The 19,583-nt window shown below is 57.0% G+C and overlaps 2 protein-coding genes across 2 annotated transcripts in view; one reads left to right on the plus strand and one right to left on the minus strand.

Moving 5' to 3' along the window:
* The window catches only part of LOC125628548 (polyunsaturated fatty acid lipoxygenase ALOX15B-like), a 92,874-nt gene that overhangs the window by 13,650 nt on the left and 59,641 nt on the right, over positions 1 to 19,583 (plus strand). The window lies entirely within an intron of this gene.
* LOC125628685 (transcription factor HES-7.1-like) lies at positions 1,808 to 4,976 on the minus strand. The gene is made up of 4 exons (XM_048833948.2): positions 4,903 to 4,976; positions 4,681 to 4,776; positions 4,413 to 4,491; positions 1,808 to 2,302 (listed from the first exon to the last, which is right to left on the minus strand). The coding sequence occupies exons 1-4, from the start codon at positions 4,942 to 4,944 to the stop codon at positions 1,869 to 1,871; spliced, it is 651 nt and encodes a 216-aa protein (XP_048689905.1). The 5' UTR covers positions 4,945 to 4,976; the 3' UTR covers positions 1,808 to 1,868.

A 19,583-nucleotide genomic window follows, 5' to 3' on the forward strand; every position in this document is an offset into this window, starting at 1 on the left:
AGGGAACAGAAATTTAAGTACCCAGGGAGCAGCTATTTAATAACGGGCCCTTCAGTCTAGCAAAAAACATGGCCTGGAAGCTGAAGCTAGACAAATTAAGGTTGGAAACGAGATGTGTGTTTTTAACAGGGAGCATCATTAACGATGCGACAATTTAGCAAGGACTGGGGAGGATTCTCCATTGCAAGGAATTTTTAAATCCACACAGGGTGTGTGTGTGCACTGGGGGGGGAGGCGGTAGGAAGCCCAGGATACACGGATGTGTGTGTAAAATGGAACAGGTTGGGGGGCAGTAAATTCACCCCTTTGCCTCACTGGCGGGAGGGTCTCCTTGGCCAAGAAAAATGACCCGGTGAACGTGACTTGGCAGGCAGCGCACGGGCTTGTAACTCACATGATCTAGGTTGAAATCCTGACTCTTCAGCGGGGAAGTCATTTCACACCTCCCGTGCCTCAGTTTCCCCCTGTGTGATATGGAAGGCAATGGTCCCCCGGCTCTTTCATGAAGCACTTTGAGATCACTGGGTGGAATACAGCTAGGGATCAATATTATTGGGGCTCGGTATTATTAGGGCAATTGTCTCCCTTCAGCGTCTGCTAGAGAGATCCCTCCCCGTCCCCTCAACAAGCTACAGAGTTCGGCCCAGTGCCCCCCTGCCCACAGCCCCACCACAGCTGCCCAGCACCCCACACAGAACCCCCCCTCCCTAATGCCCCAACACACACATCTTCCCCGCCCTCTCACAGCCCAGCGCCCCCCACAGACCCCCTCCCCCATGCCCTGCCTCGTGGCTGCACTCACCAGCCCCGCTGGGAGGCTCCCTCAAGACCCACTTGCCTGGAGGCACCCAGCTAAGACCCCCACACTGTGCCATCCGCCCCCCACTGGCCGAGACTAGCCAGGCTTCTGCACCCCGGGAGACGGGGGGGGGCCCACAGGTGGTGGGAAGCGGAGACTGCCCGGAGCCAGAGGTGCACTGGGGTCCGGCCAGGGGGCTGAGAGGAGGAGGGGAGTGGGGCCAGGGTGCAGAGAGAAGCCCTGGGCAGGCCAAGAGGAGTAATTGGTGGGCAGGGGGGAGCAGGGTCTCCGGGCACAGCGCAAACAGAGCAGGCCAGAGGCCCCTTCTGAGCATGGGCCCGGGTCCACGGCACCATTGCAAACCCGACTCTGGGTGGGGGGAGTAGATTCCAAGCAGGGAAATTGGGGGGCAGAGTAGATCCCACGCAGGCCCCATGCAAAGAGTCACAACACCCACTCAGTGGGCAACACAACCCCCCTTTTTGCCCCTATGTCCTCGGCCCCACCCGTTTTGATGCCACGGAGAGCCGAGATCTGTCAGAGTCCGCATTCGAATTTTTATTTTTCAGAAATACACAGATGGGGAATGGGGGGCAGGAAATATATATATACATGGGGGGGGAATACCCCCACTCCTCTCCCCTTCCCCCCCCCAGCTCTGGCTTTCGATCTGTTATCTTGCTCTTGGATATTATTTTAACGTCTAGGGTTAGCTGGCTAAGCCTCTGGACTCTCAGGGTTTGGTCTGAGGTAGACAAAAAAGGGACGTAACCCCCGCCCCGTTTCTCACCGACCCATAACAGCATCTTTAAAAAAATCACGGGGCGGCCGGGGGGGAATCAGCACCTTGATTCGCCGGCTGCTTTGGGCAGGTGATTTTTCTTTTTGAAGGGAAAACCCATCCTCGCTGGGCCTTCAAGAAAAATATTATGAAGTTGCAATAACCACGCATCCCCCCTTCCCCCCCCAAACACCCCTCCCCAAAGATCCCACCCCCATAAACCTCCTCATATACAATATATAGAGAATCTAATATACACTCTATGGATTTACAAGGGGTCCCTGGCCCCTATGGCCATGGTCTCCAGACATTGAGCCCCTGGGGCTGGCCAGCAGAGTTCTGTGAGCCGGTCAGCTTGTCCCGCGGGCCTTTGGGGCAGTTCTCCAGCTGGGGCCGGCCGGCCGCGAGGGTCTGCAGTCTGTGGCCAACGGGCAAGGCCGGGGCAGGGTGCAGGACGCAGGCGGCGTCCCCGAGCGGCGGGCTGCAGCGGGGCAAGGCGTCGCGGGCGTGCCGGCCGTGGGCCGGGTTGGAGGAGGGGCTGCCCGTCGGCAGGTCCCGGGGGGTGATTTTTCCCATGGAGTGGCAGATGCGCTCCATCAGGTAGGCCTTCTTGCCCGCGCAGATGCCTGGGCTGGAGTGGAGGAAGCGCGTGGCCTGGCTCAGGCATTCCCGATAGCCGCTCTGGTACCTCCGCAGAAAGGTCTCCTCTTGCCTCGCCGGCTCTGTGGTGCGTTGCCAAAACCGCCAACGACAAAGGGGGCTAATTAGCGAGGCATCAAGCAGGGGGGGCGCAAAGGGGGCAGCGGGGCGGCCTCTGATCCCCAAACCCCCGGGGACAGGACACCCAACACCCTCCAGACTGAGAAACCCCACCCCGGGGCTGCTAAGGCAGGGGCTTTGCATGGTGTGTGTGGGGGGGTGTGTGTGAAATAAGCGGCATTTGACGCCCTGCGTGGAAGCCAGTTTTAAACGGGGAACGTACACAGGGCCAGACCCTCAGCTGGTGTAAATGGGTTCTGCGTGCTGGCTTCAGGGAAATACACTACAGACCCCACTGAGATCTTGCTGACAATGGTTTGTTACTCGTGTAAACCGGCCAACCCCAGTGGAGTGACTCCGGATTTACACCGGGGGGGGAGTGAGAGGGGAATCAGCCTCTGTGACTCAAGCGGACTGACTCCAGATTTACACCAGGGTGAGTGAGACAGGGATCAGCCCCCGTGACTCAAGTGGACTGACTCCGGATTTACACCAGGGTAAGTGAGAGAGGAATCAGCCCCAGTGACTCAAGTGGACTGACTCCAGACTTACACTGGGGTGAGTGAGACGGGGATCAGTCCCCGTGACTCAAGCGGACTGATTCCGGATTTACACTGTGGTAAGCAAGAGGGGAATCAGCCCCTCTGACTCAAGTGGACTGACTCTGGATTTACACCAGGGTGTGACTAAAATCAGAACCAGGCCCCACCAGTTGGGTGTGACCCAGTTGAAATCAACAGCAAAATGACCCTGGATGCCAAAGCTGAAGCAGTTCTCGCGGCCAAGCAATGTATTTCTGTGTGCCCCATCCCAGGAGTCACTCAACCTCTCCCTGACCCCCACACAAAACCCCGGAGGCGGGATTTAAAAGACAAAAGTCACCTAACATGGATCTGGCTGATTGGGGCTGGGGGAAGAGAAAGCTCTCAGGTGAGCTCCTGCTGGAGAAGGTGAGCCAGAGGCCAGGGCTTGGCCTGGCAGAGTGGGAGCTGAGTCCAGAGAGGGGGACTTAATTTCCTGCCCAGGTCCACAGCAGAGAAACTGAGGCCACGTCTACACTTAATGGTGGCAGCTAGGTCGAGGGGAGAAATCCGTAGCTCTGTCTACACCCGGGGTCAGGCCAGGGTCACTCAGGGGGGTGGCCGGTTCACACCGCTGAGCGAGGTAGTTCTACCCACCTGATTTCCTAGTGCATGACCAGGCCTGAGTTCAGGATCTGGCCCTGCGGCCGGGCCGACCCAAGACAGGAGTGTGAGAGCTTAAAAGCCTGAATGGGGTGAGTGATGGGGGCTAAGGGATGGAGTTGTGTATACACACCCACACCACACCCACACCCACACACGGGCTCATCCTGTCCAGTAGGGGGCAGCGGGGACACCCACCCACCCTCACTTCTCAGGGAGGCTTATTGGTGGTGCAATGAAAGTCACACCCCACCCGAAACTCTTGGGCCAGACCCTCCTTCCCTTCCCCAAGTGAGCCAGTCCCAGAGCTCCCACGGAGCATCTAAACAGGGGGGCGCTCCCAATTTCCCCAGAGCGAGAGGAGAACCTCCAAATCCAGACTAAAGGCCATGTCTCCTCTGGCTCCAGTGTGAATCCGGAGTAACGCCATGGGCGCCCATGGGTCTGGCTCCCCCCCCTCGCTCACCCTGGTGTAAAAACACAGACGCCCAACCGGTCGTCCTCCAGATTTACACCAAGGCCAGCGAGGGCCCCAACGGAGTGACGCCAATTTGCCCCAACTGAGCATCTGTCGGGTCCGGGCCGCCCCGGAGCTGCATCGAAAGAGGTGCGAGGACGGGGGAGACCCACCCCATCATTGGACTGGTCCCGGCTCAGGAAACCCCCCAGGGAGAGGGGAAGTCGAGGGCAACCAAACACCCCCATATCAGGGCCTTTGTCTTATATACGCAGCTATGCCCCCCTCCCGCCCAAAAAGGGACCCAATTTTTCACACTTGCTAGCCGGTCACCGTAGTCGTATCTGGTCCGGGCCCAACTTGGGTTGGCCAACGGGCCCCCCCGGGCTAGAGCCAAGGAAGAGGAGTAGCCGGCCGCGCCGAAGGGGATACCTGCAGGAGGCTGGGTCCTCACAAAGTGGACTGTTTTTTGTAAAATTTCGGCCTTTTCAACTTTGGGGTTTTTAAGTCTCTGCAAGAACAACAGCAAAAAAGAGAGAGAGAGAGAGAGAGAGAGAGAGAGAGAGAGAGGGAGAGGGAGGGAAGGAAGGAAGGAAAAAGCGGGGGGAAGGAGGGGAAGAAAGAAAGAGAAATATGCGTTGTATCATTCGGTTTGGGGCAGCGGCGGGGAAACGGGAGGAGGAAATCCGATTTGGCTTACCTCGTCCTGGGTGGCTTCTAAGAGGAGGAGCCGGAGTCGCTCCAGGCTCCGGTTCATACGGTCCCGGCGCCGCTTCTCCATCAAGGGCTTCAGGAGCTGGAGAGGGGGAAAGAGAAGGAAGGGGGGCAGCTTTTGAAAGAGACACCCCGAAAGAGCGGGGAGATCCGGGCAGGGAGCCCCGGATCCGGAGTGAAACCCGAAGCGAGCGGACTCCGGAGTTACCTTCTTGTCCTGTTTGCTGTCCCACTGGGCGCTGCTGCTCATGGTGGCGGCGGCCGGGCTGGGGGGGCGGCGGGTCCCCGGCGGGCCCTTTATAAGCCGGCCCCCGCCCCAGACCCGGCCCCGCCGGCGCCGCCCCCGGCTTTGATCCGCCGCCGGAGCGTGGCTGGCCCCCGGCCCCCCCCCCCCCCCGCGGCGCGGCACACGAGGGGGCCCGGCCCGTGGGGGGCAGAGAGCCCCCCCAGCCTGCTCCCCCAGCCTGCCCCTGCTCCCCCTTCCCTACAGGCCTGACCCCCACTTCCCTCCCCTCCCCTTCTCTACAGCCGTGACCCCCCACTTCCCTCCCCCTGCCCTACAGCCCTGACCCCCAACTTCCCTACCCCTCCACCCCCTTCCCTACAGCCCTGACCCCCAAATTCCCTACCCCTCTCCCTTCTCTACAGCTGTAACCCCCAACTTCTGTACCCCTCCCCCACTTCTCTACAGCCCTGACCCCCAACTTCCATACCTCTCCCCCTCCCCTACAGCCCTGACACCCCACTTCCCTACAGGCCTGACCCCCCACTTCCCTCCCCTCCCCTTCTCTACAGCCGTGACCCCCTACTTCCCTCCCCCTCCCCTACAGCCCTGACCCCCAACTTCCCTACCCCTCCATCCACTTCTCTACAGCCCTGACCCCCAACTTCCCTACCCCTCTCCCTTCTCTACAGCTGTGATCCCCAACTTCTATACCCCTCCCACTTCCCTACAGCCCTGACCCCCAACTTCTGTACAACCATGACACCCCAGTTGCAGACCCATCCTTGCCCCTGATCCCCACTTTCCTGCAACCCCCCATTACCCAACCCCATGCTCATCTCTCCCCAACACCCCACTGCCCCACACCTATGCCCATCACCCTCACCCCACGCATCCCTACAACCCAGCAGTCCCCAGCCCTAAGCACCTGTCTCCCCCCACTCCACTGCCCAACCTCCATGGCCACCCCACAGCCCAGCCCCTCCTCCTCTTCCCTTCTGGGTATCCTCCCCCCGAAACCAATGGGGTGACTCTCATGAGCAGGCCCCCAAACCACTGACAAGGGCGGAGACTCACGTCTCGTTTACACTCATTTTACATGAGTGTCACTCCTGATTTACACCAGCGTGTGTGAAGGGGTCCCGCATTGACCATACTGGAGTGACTCCTGATTTATGCCAGCAAGCCAGATTTTACCACACTAGGGGGTTGAAATCAAGCAAGTGAACTGGCTACTGTGGGAACGCTCTTTGTTGGGCCAAATCCCCCATCCTGGGTCTCTGATCCCCAACCAATCCCCACGGCCCCACTCCCCAACGGAGGGACAATTCCATGCCTCCCACGCATGACAGAAGGAAGATGCATCGAATATGCAAGAGCGTGGTGCCGGGAGGGGGTTGGGGGGCCCATTGTCAAGCTAATGAGTCAGGAAGTCTCCATGGGGAGGCTGGAATTAACCTTGGAATGCTTGGGGCAAACCCTTGGCTGGTGTAAATCTTGCCTCAGTGGAGCTATGGCTGATTGACACCAGCTGGGATCTGAGCCCATTGACTCCAATGGAGAGACGCCCATTGACACCGGCTGGGATCTGGCCCCATTGACTCCAATGGAGAGACGCCCATTGACACCGGCTGGGATCTGGCCCCATTGACTCCATTGGAGAGACGCCCATTGACACCAGCTGGGATCTGGCCCCATTGACTGCAATGGAGAGACGCCCATTGACACCGGCTGGGATCTGGCCCCATTGACTCCAATGGAGAGACGCCCATTGACACCGGCCGGGATCTGGCCCCATTGACTCCAATGGAGAGACGCCCATTGACACCGGCTGGGATCTGGCCCCATTGACTCCAGTGGAGAGACGCCCATTGACACCGGCTGGGATCTGGCCCCATTGACTCCAATGGAGAGACGCCCATTGACACCGGCTGGGATCTGGCCCCATTGACTCCAATGGAGAGATGCCCATTGACACCGGCTGGGATTTGGCCCTTGCTGGATTGTGGGTTGGGCTGGTACATGTTGCCCAGGGTACGGCTGAGATCTTATCCCATCACATTACTGAGTCAGCGTGGTCCTTTGGGATCAAGGGGGCCAATTCCCCTCTCTCTCACCCTGGTGTAAATCAGGAGTAACCCCATTGGGGTCAAGTGGCCGATTCCCCTCTGTCTCACCCTGGTGCAAACCAGGAGCAACTCCCTGAAGCCAACGGGGTCCCTTCACTGTGGGGCAGAAGCAATGCCCCCCACTGACTCAAGTGTGTGTGTGGGGCGGGGGGTTGTCAGCAGGTCTGAGCTATTTATTGCGCCCCCAGGGCAGCTTGTGTCTCGTGGGAACCTGCAGCGGGCTGGACTTCCCAGTGTCGTAAACCTGAGGTGTGAGTCCCGGTGGCAGGAGGGCCCCCAGCTCAAAGAACAGCGAGACGAGAACTTTCTCACGGGGGCCAGCGGGGAGGAAAGCCCAGGCTAGCAGCTCCCCCCCGGCGCATCACGCACAGACATATCCACCTATTCACAGACACACGCCTGCATGTCTGGGCTAGTAGCTAACCGGGCCTAAACCCCGGCGTAGACAGGGTTTGGCCAACGAACAAACTCTTCTAACCAGCCTCGGAGACCTTCGTTCCCAGATGAGGCATAAATGGATCATGAGTCAAGTCCAAAGCAGACCAAAGGATCTCCCCAAACCGGGTGACTGGGCAAATGAATGGCAGATGAAATTCAGTGTTGATCAATGCAAAGTAATGCACGTTGGAAAACATAGTCCTATAAAATGATGGGGTCTAACTCAGCTGTTACCATGCAAGAGAGAGATCTCGGTGTCATTGTGGATAATTCTCTGAAAACATCCACTCTGTGTGCAGCGGCAGTCGAAAAAAGCAAACAATATTAGAAACCATAAGGAAAGGGACAGAAAATATCCTGTCGCCTCTGTATAAATCCATGGGACGCCCACACCTTGAACACTGCGTGCAGATGTGGTCGCCCCATCTCAAAAAAGATCTGTTGGAACTGGAAAAGGTTCAGAAAAGGGCAGCAAAAGTGATGAGGGGTCTGGAACGGCTTCCGTATAAGGAGAGATTAATAAGACTGGGACGTTTCAGCTTGGAAAAGAGGCGACTAAAGGGGAATATGATAAAATCATGACTGGTGTGGAGAAAGTAAATAAGGAAGTGTTATTTACTCCTTCTTATAACACAAGCACTAGGCATCACCCAGTGAAATGAATAGGCAGCAGGTTTCAAACAAACAGGAAGTATTCCTTCCACACCTGTGGAACTCCTCGCCAGGGGATGTTGTGAAGGCTAAGACTAGAACAGGGTTCAAAAAAGAACTAGAGAAGTTCCTGTAGGATAGATCCATGAATGGCTATTAGCCAGGATGGGCAGGGATGGGACACCATGCATGAAGGCGGTTTGCCCACCTCCCACAACCAGTCCAGCTGGCCCGTGCCTTCAAAACTCCTGATGTTCCTCTGATCCGCCGAGCTGGCTTGAATCCGTCAGTTTCTCTTGGGCTAAACAGGCCCCGGCCAGCTGCCGAGACTTCTAACCTGTCGGGAAGCCTGGCAGCCTGTTCACAGAGCTGAGCGTGCCTATGGAGACACTGGGTTACAGCGTGGGACTTCCAGATTCTGGCCCCAGCTCTGGGAGGGGAGTGGGGTCTGCTGGTTAGAGCGGGGGAGGTGGGAGATTGTGCTCAGAGTAAGGATGGTGGGAGGCAGGACTCTGTGATCCAGTAAGTACCCGCCCGGGCAGACCAATGTGTACCGCACTCCAGTGGCTGGACGCTGGCACCAGATAAATTCAAACCGGGAACATTTTTAACCATGCAGGGAATTAAGGGATGACTTCCCAAGGGCTGGGTGGATTCTCCGTCACTGGCAACTTTTCTATCAAGACGGGATGTTTTTTTCTGAAAGATCTGCTCTGGTTCAACCAGGAATTGATTTGGAGCCATTCTCTGGCCTGTCCTGAGCCCATCTGGCCTTCGTCTCTATCCGATCTATGGGCTCTTGCTGTGTCTCACAAGTTACTTCCTTCCCGCCATTTGTTCCCCAGAGCTCAGGGACGTTCAGCATAGCAGGAAGGTGCCATGTTGAAAGCTGCTCTTTGCCCCCTGGCCCGGCGAGCCTGCTGAACTCTCTGCCCCTGGATCTCATGAGACAGAGGGTTCTGCCATATGCACAAGGGGACTGGACAGTTACAGCAATTCCGGCTGGGCATTACTGAAATGGATCCCCACACAACATGTCTCTCTATAAATCCATCCCTATACACTCTGTATATCTATCCCCACACAACATGTCTCTCTATAAATCCATCCCTATACACTCTGTATATCTATCCCCACACAACATGTCTCTCTATATATCCATCCCTATACACTCTGTATATCTATCCCCACACAACATGTCTCTCTATATATCCATCCCTATACACTCTGTATATCTATCCCCACACAACATGTCTCTCTATATATCCATCCCTATACACTCTGTATATCTATCCCCACACAACATGTCTCTCTATATATCCATCCCTATACACTCTGTATATCTATCCCCACACAACATGTCTCTCTATATATCCATCCCTATACACTCTGTATATCTATCCCCACACAACATGTCTCTCTATATATCCATCCCTATACACTCTGTATATCTATCCCCACACAACATGTCTCTCTATATATCCATCCCTATACACTCTGTATATCTATCCCCACACAACATGTCTCTCTATATATCCATCCCTATACACTCTGTATATCTATCCCCACACACCCCATCTACCTGTCCCCGTTCACACCCGTCCACACCCGTCATCCATCTGTCAGTGTAACCCCATACACCCCCATCTCTCTCTCTCTCTCTCTCTCGCTCCCCATCCACCCCATCCACCTCATCTATCTATCTATCTATCTATCTATCTATCTATCTATCTATCTATCTATCTATCTATCCCCATCCACCCCATCTATCTATCTATCTATCTATCTATCTATCCCCATCCACCCCATCTATCTATCTATCTATCTATCTATCTATCTATCTATCTATCTATCTATCTATCTATCTATCTATCCCCATCCACCCCATCTATCTATCTATCTATCTATCTATCTATCTATCTATCTATCTATCTATCTATCTATCTATCCCCATCCACCCCATCTATCTATCTATCTATCTATCTATCTATCTATCTATCTATCTATCTATCTATCTATCCCCATCCACCCCATCTATCTATCTATCTATCTATCTATCTATCTATCTATCTATCTATCTATCTATCCCCATCCACCCCATCTATCTATCTATCTATCTATCTATCTATCTATCCACATCCACCCCATCTATCTATCTATCTGTTGGGGACACTGGGGCATGGCCACTAGGTAACTCGAGGGGATGGAAGACCACGAGTGTCGATGAAGCCCCCTCGCACTAGGCCCCGGTGCCCGTGGCCCCCCTCCTCTTGCCTGAAGGCACTCGCAGCAGCTCTGCGTGCTAGGCCCAAGTGTCCTTGGCCCCCCCCGCCTGGAGGCACTCGCAGCAGTTATGCTAAAAATCTGCAACAGTATGTTGCAGAGTCAGACTGCCTGAAACTAAGCAAGGCCAAACAGGGAAAATATAAAAGAACAATGCTGAATAAAGCAGCTTTATGTATAGTTTAACAAATGATACAAAAAATCAGGGAACTAGCTGGGAACTAGATTGGCTAGCTATATGGATACTTAAAGCAGCTTGCTATTAAATAAGTATGCTAAAAAAAAAATGTATAAAAGCCTGTGTAACTTCCTGCTCTGTGTGCAGGATTTGAGATTTTATTCTCCCTGTACCTTTTTGCAGCTGCAAATAAACTTTTCTGCTTCTCCACCCCGTTGTGATTATTGGGTGTAGCACACCGGGTAACGAACCACTCAAGCTGTTGTTCAGCCTCTCGGCACTTGGTGCCGGCAACATATCTATCCCCATCCACCCCATCTATCTATCTATCTATCTATCTATCTATCTCTGCCTGCCAAGCAGCTGCTGTTATGTCCCCCTCCCCCTGGGCCCCGTGGCCTGCAGGGCACATTATGGCAGCATGGGCAGGCCCTGGCGGCTGGCGCTCTCGGCTGCGGGAAGGTGTGGGCCTGGGAACCGGGCCTGAGGTCCGGCTGTGGGAAAGGCCAGGCCCTTCCCTGCGCTGGGTGTCTCCTTCCTCACCTCCCCACTTGGGATGGAGCCGTGACCCCTTTCATCCCCACCCGCCCCCTTGCTTTATGGGCCCTTCTGCTGCTGGGAAGCCCAGGGGGCCGGGGACAAATGGGCGGCCCTGCAAAGGGTGGGGGACTCAGGCCAAGAGGCCGCAAAGCCGGCCCCCAGGCGGCTCACCCGGGGGAAGGGACGCTGCCAGCCCAGCCCAGCGTCAAAGGGCTGGATCCTGGGCTGGAGGCCAGGGGAGACAGAGCTGCTCATGGCATAGGGACTCTGAAGCTGGCCAGCCCTGCCACAGGCCTGCTGAGGGGTCTCGGACCTGTCCGTTCCTCTCTCTGTGCCTCTGTTTCCCCTCCCACCCTCTGGCTATGCTCTTTGGGGGATGGGCCCTCTATCCTTGTGGGTCTGGGCAGTGCCCAACACGATGGGGCCCTGATCTCGGTCAGGGGGGTCTGGGCAGCGCCCGGCGCGACGGGGCCCTGATCTCGGTCAGGGGGGTCTGGGCAGCGCCCGGCGCGACGGGGCCCTGATCTCGGTCAGGGGGGTCTGGGCAGCGCCCGGCGCGACGGGGTCCCAATCTCGGTTAAGACCTGTAGGTGCTACCATAGCACAGATAACAGCAAAACAAAATACATCCCTGCCCTGATCCAGACAGAGGGCTGGTGGGGGGCAGGCACGCAGCACCGGGAAGGGCTTTCCCTAGATTTCGGGGCAGCTGACTGTGGGCTGCCGTTCCTATTGACCATCATAAAAGGGTTTGTGATCCGGGGGCTGGGGGGGGGAGCAAGGACTCTTTGTGCCCCACCCTGGGAAGGGAAATCAAGCCAACCCACCCCCTCTGGCCAATCCTCCCCACCCCCCATAAGCTTGTAGCCGGGATACGGGGACAGCGGGATGGACTGCTCCATTTAGGGCTAAGTGGCTAATCCCCTGCCTGGCTTTCTCACCCCACATCCGCAAAAGGCGGTAAGGGAACAATGGGGCTAAGGGGATTGCCTCTCTCAAATCCCCTAAGCTCTGGTTCTGAGGGTCCCCGGCCTTCACACTCCCCTGCCCCCACCCCGCCCCTCTCCTCGGTCCCCCCCACGCCCCTCCACCCTAGAGATTCCCCCCCCCCCGCACACACCTCCCCCCCCAAACCCTGCTGTGCTGTGCTGCTGGAGAAGGGGGAGCCGGCCTGGCTGGTGGGGTTGTGAGTAAAGCCAAGAATTAGAGCCAGGACTCCTGGGTTCTCTCCCCGGCTCTGGGAGGGGAGTGGGGGCTGGTGGGTTAGAGCAGAGGGGCTGGGAGCCAGGACTCCTGGGTTCTCTCCCCGGCTCTGGGAGGGGAGTGGGGGCTGGTGGGTTAGAGCAGAGGGGCTGGGAGCCAGGACTCCTGGGTTCTCTCCCCGGCTCTGGGAGGGGAGTGGGGTCTAGTAGGCCAGATCAGTTCCATACTCATTTCAGGACAGCTACTGAGTTGGGGGGCAGCTGGGTACCTCTGCAGTGGCAAAGGCCTGTGTCATCCAGGATGCCCAAGGGCCCCCCTTCCAGCCTTGAAATGGAAGAGGAGGAAAACCTGCTGGGAGGAATTCAAAGGGCTCAATGGGAGGGGGCACCCCTGCTCTGGGGGAGGGAATGCCCTATAGGGCCAGACGCTGCTTTCAGCCTCACGGCGCTCAGTACAGAGTGACCCCAAAGAGTCTGTGACATGACTCCAGGCTGCCTGGCTTTGTCCTAGCAAACCGCCCTCCCTGAGGGCAAGACCAAGGCTAGGGCTAGTGTGGACGGGCCCTGCCCAGAAGGGAACAAATCCTCTTTCTCAGCCACTTGACCAGAAGTGTCCACAACACTCCCCCAGGCCAATCCCAACCCTTCCTCCCATTGAGCACTAGCTCCATCTGGAAAATGGATGGGGCTGGGGAGAGACTAGCCAGGGATCTGGGGTGCAGCAGGGGACCTAGGAGGGGATGTGGGGTACAGTGGAGGACCTAGGAGGGGTTATTAATGCAGGGATCTGGGGTGCAGTGGGGGGTGGAGGGGGATCTAGGAGGGGATCTGGGGTGCAGCAGGGAATCTAGGAGGGGTGTTTGGGGATCTAGGAGGGGTGTTTAACATAAGGATCTGGGGTGCAGCAGTGGATCTAGGAAGGGACCTGGGGTGCAGCAGGGAATCTAGGAGGGGTGTTTGGGGACCACAGAGGGGTGTTTGGGGACCTAGGGGGGCAATTCACACAGGGAGCCGGGTGCTGTGGAGGATCTAGGAGGGGATCTGGGGTGCAGCGGGGGACCTAGGAGGGGTGCTTTTTTGGGGACCTGGGGGTGCGATTCACGCAGGGACCTGGAGTGCAGAGGGGGACCTAGGAGGGGATCTGGGGTGCAGCGGGGGACCTAGGAGGGGTGTTTGGGGACCTGGGGGGGATTCATGCAGGGACCCGGGGTGCAGAGGGGACCTAGGAGGGGGGCTTTTTTGGGGACCTGGGGGGGATTCACGCAGGGACCCGGGGTGCAGAGGGGACCTAGGAGGGGTCTGGGGTGCAGCGGGGGACCTAGGAGGGGTGTTTGGGGACCTGGGGGGGGATTCACGCAGGGACCCGGGGTGCAGAGGGGACCTAGGAGGGGTGTTTGGGGACCGGGGGGGGCGATTCACGCAGGGACCCGGGGTGCAGAGGGGACCTAGGAGGGGTGTTTGGGGACCTGGGGGGGATTCACGCAGGGACCCAGGGTGCAGCGGGGGACCTAGGAGGGGTGTTTGGGGACCTGGGGGGGGATTCACGCAGGGACCCGGGGTGCAGAGGGGACCTAGGAGGGGTCTGGGGTGCAGCGGGGGACCTAGGAGGGGTGTTTGGGGACCTGGGGGGATTCACGCAGGGACCCGGGGTGCAGAGGGGACCTAGGAGGGGTGTTTGGGGACCTGGGGGGGATTCACGCAGGGACCCGGGGTGCAGAGGGGACCTAGGAGGGGTCTGGGGTGCAGCGGGGGACCTAGGAGGGGTGTTTGGGGACCTGGGGGGGATTCACGCAGGGACCCGGGGTGCAGAGGGGACCTAGGAGGGGTGTTTGGGGACCTGGGGGGGATTCACGCAGGGACCCGGGGTGCAGAGGGGACCTAGGAGGGGTGTTTGGGGACCGGGGGGGGCGATTCACGCAGGGACCCGGGGTGCAGAGGGGACCTAGGAGGGGTGTTTGGGGACCTGGGGGGGATTCACGCAGGGACCCGGGGTGCAGAGGGGACCTAGGAGGGGTGTTTGGGGACCTGGGGGGGATTCACGCAGGGACCCGGGGTGCAGAGGGGACCTAGGAGGGGGGCTTTTTTGGGGACCTGGGGAACCTGGGAACCCGCGGGCGCCGCCGGTTCCGCCCCCGCCCGCGGCTCTTTGCCGGCCTGGGAACGCGCCGCCGGCCGCCTTTGATCCCGGCCACGGGGGGGAACCGGCCCCGGGCCCCCCCTCCGGCTCCCCACGCGCCCTGGCACCTGGGCCCGCGCCCGGCCCCACATCAAAGCGCCCCGCGCCGCCCTCCGCACTTCAAACGCGTGCGATCCCGGCGGGGGGCAGCGCAGCCGTGGGGCTGAGCTCAGAGACTGCTACAGGCAGAGCCGGGGACAATAGAGCCGGGGGACGGGGACAGGCAGAGCCGGGGGACGGGGACAATAGAGCCGGGGGACGGGGACAGGCAGAGCCGGGGGACGGGGACAGGCAGAGCTGGGGGACGGGGACAGGCAGAACTGGGGGACAGGGACAGGTAGAGCCGGGGGACAGGGGACAGGCAGAACTGGGGGACAGGGGACAGGTAGAGCTGGGTGACATAGACAGGCAGAGGTGAGCAGAATGGACAGGCAGAACTGGGGGACAGGGACAGGCAGAGCCAGGGGACAGGGGACAGGCAGAGCCGGGGGACAGGGGACAGGCAGAACTGGGGGACAGGCAGAACTGGGGGACAGGGACAGGCAGAACTGGGGGACAGGGACAGGCAGAGCCAGGGGACAGGGGACAGGCAGAACTGGGGGACAGGGGACAGGTAGAGCTGGGTGACATAGACAGGCAGAGGTGAGCAGAATGGACAGGCAGAACTGGGGGACAGGGACAGGCAGAGCCAGGGGACAGGGGACAGGCAGAACTGGGGGACAGGGGACAGGTAGAGCTGGGTGACATAGACAGGCAGAGGTGAGCAGAATGGACAGGCAGAACTGGGGGACAGGGACAGGCAGAGCCAGGGGACAGGGGACAGGCAGAACTGGGGGACAGGGGACAGGTAGAGCTGGGTGACATAGACAGGCAGAGGTGAGCGGAATGGACAGGCAGAACTGGGGGACAGGGACAGGCAGAGCCAGGGGACAGGGGACAGGCAGAACTGGGGGACAGGGGACAGGTAGAGCTGGGTGACATAGACAGGCAGAGGTGAGCGGAATGGACAGGCAGAACTGGGGGATAGGGAAGGCGGAGCTGGGGGACAGGGACAGGTAGGTATGAGTGACACCCCGCCCCCCAAGATAGATGGCTTCAATGCCCTACGTGCACTGTCTATTGTGTAAAACCTTTATTACATGCCAGCGATGAAGGCGGGGAGACGGTTTGCGTGAGGTGCACAAAAGACAGACCTGTGGGGACCCCCCCCCCACATGCACTCCAGCCACTGGAAACCCCTTACAGGGGCTGAGCAGCCAGCAGGCAGCTCCCGCTCGGGCCAGGGCTGCAGCTGCCCCACTGGGCCGCTTTTAGGCTGGGGTTTACGCTCATAGTCCCGGGGGCGGTTTGCCAAGCCAGGCCCCATTGTCCTGCTAGTTTTAGCCACACGAGCCGCCCTAATGCAGACACAGCTACGCCGGCATGAAGGTGCTTCGCAGGTCTACCTGCCTTGCTCGTTCCTGATTGAACTATTAAAAAATGGCACCCCCCCCCCCAAAGCAAATGGCTCGGCAGGGCCTAGGCACTGATTTTGCACGGGTATAGGTGTTTGTTGGTTCGATTCGTGGGTCCCTAGCGTCAAAGGCCAGAGGGTGACCCCTGAGATCATCTGGTGTTGTGACCCAGCCAGCAGACAGCTGTCTGCCCCGACTTCATCCCCCTTTGCACTGCAGCTGCTCTTTTGGGGAAAAAAGAAAAAGAAAGAAACCCCACCCTGTCTTGACTGGAAAACTCCCATGATGGGGAGAGAACCCACCAGGACCTTGGGAAGTAGCTCTGTAGGTTTCAGAGGAACAGTCGTGTTAGTCTGTATTCGCAAAAAGAAAAGGAGGACTTGTGGCACCTTGGAGACTAACCAATTTATTTGAGCATAAGCTTTCGTGAGCTACAGCATCCGATGAAGTGGGCTGTAGCTCACGAAAGCTCATGCTCAAATAAATTGGTTAGTCTCTAAGGTGCCACAAGTCCTCCTTTTCTTTCTGCAGGTTATGTGTCTCCAGCCTGAATTCGTTCAGCTTTCACCTGGTGGATCTTGGTAGACCTTTGTCTGCAAGATGGAAGAGGCTGTTATTAAGTATTTGCTCCTGATGTGGAGCAGAGCCTAAAGGAATCCATTTTGAAGCACTTGGAGGAGAGGAAGGTGATCAGGAACAGTCAGCATGGATTCACCAAGGGCAAGTCATGCCTCACCAACCTGATTGCCTTCTACAATGAGATAACTGGCTCTGTGGTTATGGGGAAAGCGGTGGACGTGATATATCTTGACTTTAGCAAAGCTTCTGATACGGTCTCCCACAGTATTCTTGCCAGCAAGTTAAAAAAGTATGGATTGGATGAATGGACTATAAGGTGGATAGAAATCTGGCAAGATCATGAGGCTTAATAGGTAGTGATCAACGGCTCAATGTCTAGTTGGCAGCCAGTATGAAATGGTTTTGTTCAACATCTTTGTTAATGATCTGGAGGATGGTGTGGATTGCACCCTCAGCAAGTTTGCAGATGACACTAAACTGGGAGGAGAGGTAGATACACTGGAGGGTAAGGATAGGATACAGAGGGCCCTAGATAAATTGGAGGATTGGGCCAAAACAAATCTGATGAGGTTCAACAAGGACAAGTGCAGAGTCCTGCTCTTAGGACGGAAGAATCCCAGGCACCGCTACAGACTAGGGACCGACTGGCTAGGCAGCAGTTCTGCAGAAAGGGGATTTTACAGTGGACGAGAAGCTGGCTAGGAGTCGGCAGTGTGCCCTTGTTGCCAAGAAGGCCAACGGCATTTTGGGCTGGATTAGTAGGAGCATGGCCAGCAGATCGAGGGACGTGATTATTCCCCTCTATTCGGCACTGGTGAGGCCACACCTGGAGTACTGCGTCCAGTTTTGGGCCCCACACTACAGAAGGGATGTGGACACATTGGAGAGAGTCCAGTGGAGGGCAACAAAAATGTTTAGGGGGCTGGGGCACAGGACTTATGAGGAGAGGCTGAGGGAACTGGGATTATTTAGTCTGCAGAAGAGAAGAATGAGGGGGGATCTGATAGCAGCCTTCAACTACTTGAAGGGGGGTCCCAAAGAGGATGGCTCTAGACTGTTCTCAGTGGTAGCAGATGACAGAACAAGGAGCAATGGTCTCAAGTTGCAGTGGGGGAGGTCTAGGTTGGATATTAGGAAACTCTTTTTCACTAGGAGGGTGGTGAAACACTGGAATGCGTTACCTAGGGAGGTGGTGGAATCTCCTTCCTTAGAGGTTTTTAAGGCCCAGCTTGACAAAGCCTTAGCTGGGATGATATAGTTGGGGTTGGTCCTGCTTTGAGCAGGGGGGTGGACTAGACACCTCCTGAGGTCCCTTCCAACCCTGATCTTCTATGATTCTAAGATTCTACTTATAGACTGGGATTAAATCCCCCCTGAACCTCCTCTTTGCTAAGCTAAGAGTCTCTCACTCTCTAAACCATAGAGACTAACCAATTTATTTGAGCATAAGCTTTCGTGAGCTACAGCTCACTTCATCGGATGCATCCGATGAAGTGAGCTGTAGCTCATGAAAGCTTATGCTCAAATAAATTGGTTAGTCTCTAAGGTGCCACAAGTCCTCCTGTTCTTTTTGCGAATACAGACTAACACGGCTGTTACTCTGAAACCTCTCTAAACCATGTTTGCTAATCTCTTCTGCAAACACTCTGCAATTCTTCAATAGGGGTGGGATCTTTTCCCAATGGATCTAGTCCAGTACTACCTCTAGAGTGGGGCTGTGGTTATGTGGCACAAAGGTTAGTATTCCCAGTGCGGGAATCAGCACTTTCACCCCGGTATAACTGGAGGAGTTTTGCCAGTTATACCAGTTATACCAGTTTTGCCAGGAGTTTGTACTTAAATCAGCCCGCAATTTAAGCATACCCAGGCAAGATGCACCCATTTGACTTAAATCCCCTTTTAAACCAGTTTCGTTAAGCTGGTGCAAGCTGCTGTGTGGACGCCGAGGCCTCGTCTACATGGGAAAGTGGTCTCGGATAACGGACAGCGGGAATGGAGCCGAATATGGTTATCACAGCGAGGATAAATGTTTCCCATCCCCTTTTGGCTTAGCGTATATCATTTGGGGGACCCCCCCTTCCGCGAAGACATTCTTCCACCAGGATCATGTCCACACAGGGGTTAACCAGGTATAACTGGAGTTTGGGGGCAGGGCATGCCTGCTCCTCAGCCTGGGTTGTGGAGCAGATGCTGGGATCTCTAGTTACTTCCTTGCCCATCTCTAGTCAATTCCGTGCTTCGGACTAACTCAGTACCTCGGTACCAGGGTGAAATTGGCTGGCTGGGGTGACACTGGGGGAACTAGCTTTGTAGAGGGGGTCTAGTGACATGACCTGTACCCCCTTCCCATGCAGACGCCCCCTGATTTCAGCGAACCCTGGCTCCTCTCTGCTTGGCTCAATGCTGTCCGTGGCTTCAGTCGGCTCAGTTTAGAATCAGCTCTTAAATTAAGCCGGTGTATCTACGGGTCTGGCTTTTCCCAGCCCCGGTGCTGGACCTCTGTTCACGCAGGCCCACGGTTCTTGATCCGGCCGCTGAACCAGATTCTGCGGGTGAGACAGAGGGTTGGGCAGACAGACCCAGAGTCATGGCATGGGGGGACACCCCCACCACAGACACAGAAATGGTGAGGGGTTCCCACCTCCTGATACAGACATGGGGAAGGGAAAGATCCCCAAAACTCAGGTATGGGAGAGAGACAACCAAGATACAGACATGGGGGGGGGGGGGAAGAAACCCCCTGACACACAGATGTGGGGGATGGGGATCCTCCACAATGAGACAGCTATGGGGAAGACACCCCAAAATACAGCTATGGGTGAGAGACAACCCCTGACACAGACATGGGGGAGGAGGAGACACCACCTGACACACAGGACGTGGAGGAGGGGGATCCCTTACAATGACAGATATGAGAGAGACCCCCCAAAATACTGGGGGAGAGACCCCCAGACACAGACATGGGTTGAGAGGGAGACACCCCCCGACACATAGACATCAGGGAAGGGGACCCCCGACAATGACACAGCTATGGGG

The sequence above is a fragment of the Caretta caretta genome, chromosome 28 (genome assembly GCF_965140235.1).
Source record: "Caretta caretta isolate rCarCar2 chromosome 28, rCarCar1.hap1, whole genome shotgun sequence".
NCBI lineage: Eukaryota > Metazoa > Chordata > Testudines > Cheloniidae > Caretta > Caretta caretta.

Coding starts and splice junctions, on each gene's coding strand:
- LOC125628685 (XM_048833948.2), bottom strand. CDS start 4,944: ATGAGCAGCAGCGCCCAGTGGGACAGCAAACAGGACAAGAAG. Junction 4,777..4,902: donor ACAGCAAACAGGACAAGAAG/GTAACTCCGGAG, acceptor CCCCCTCTCCAG/CTCCTGAAGCCCTTGATGGA. Junction 4,492..4,680: donor TAGAAGCCACCCAGGACGAG/GTAAGCCAAATC, acceptor TTGTTCTTGCAG/AGACTTAAAAACCCCAAAGT.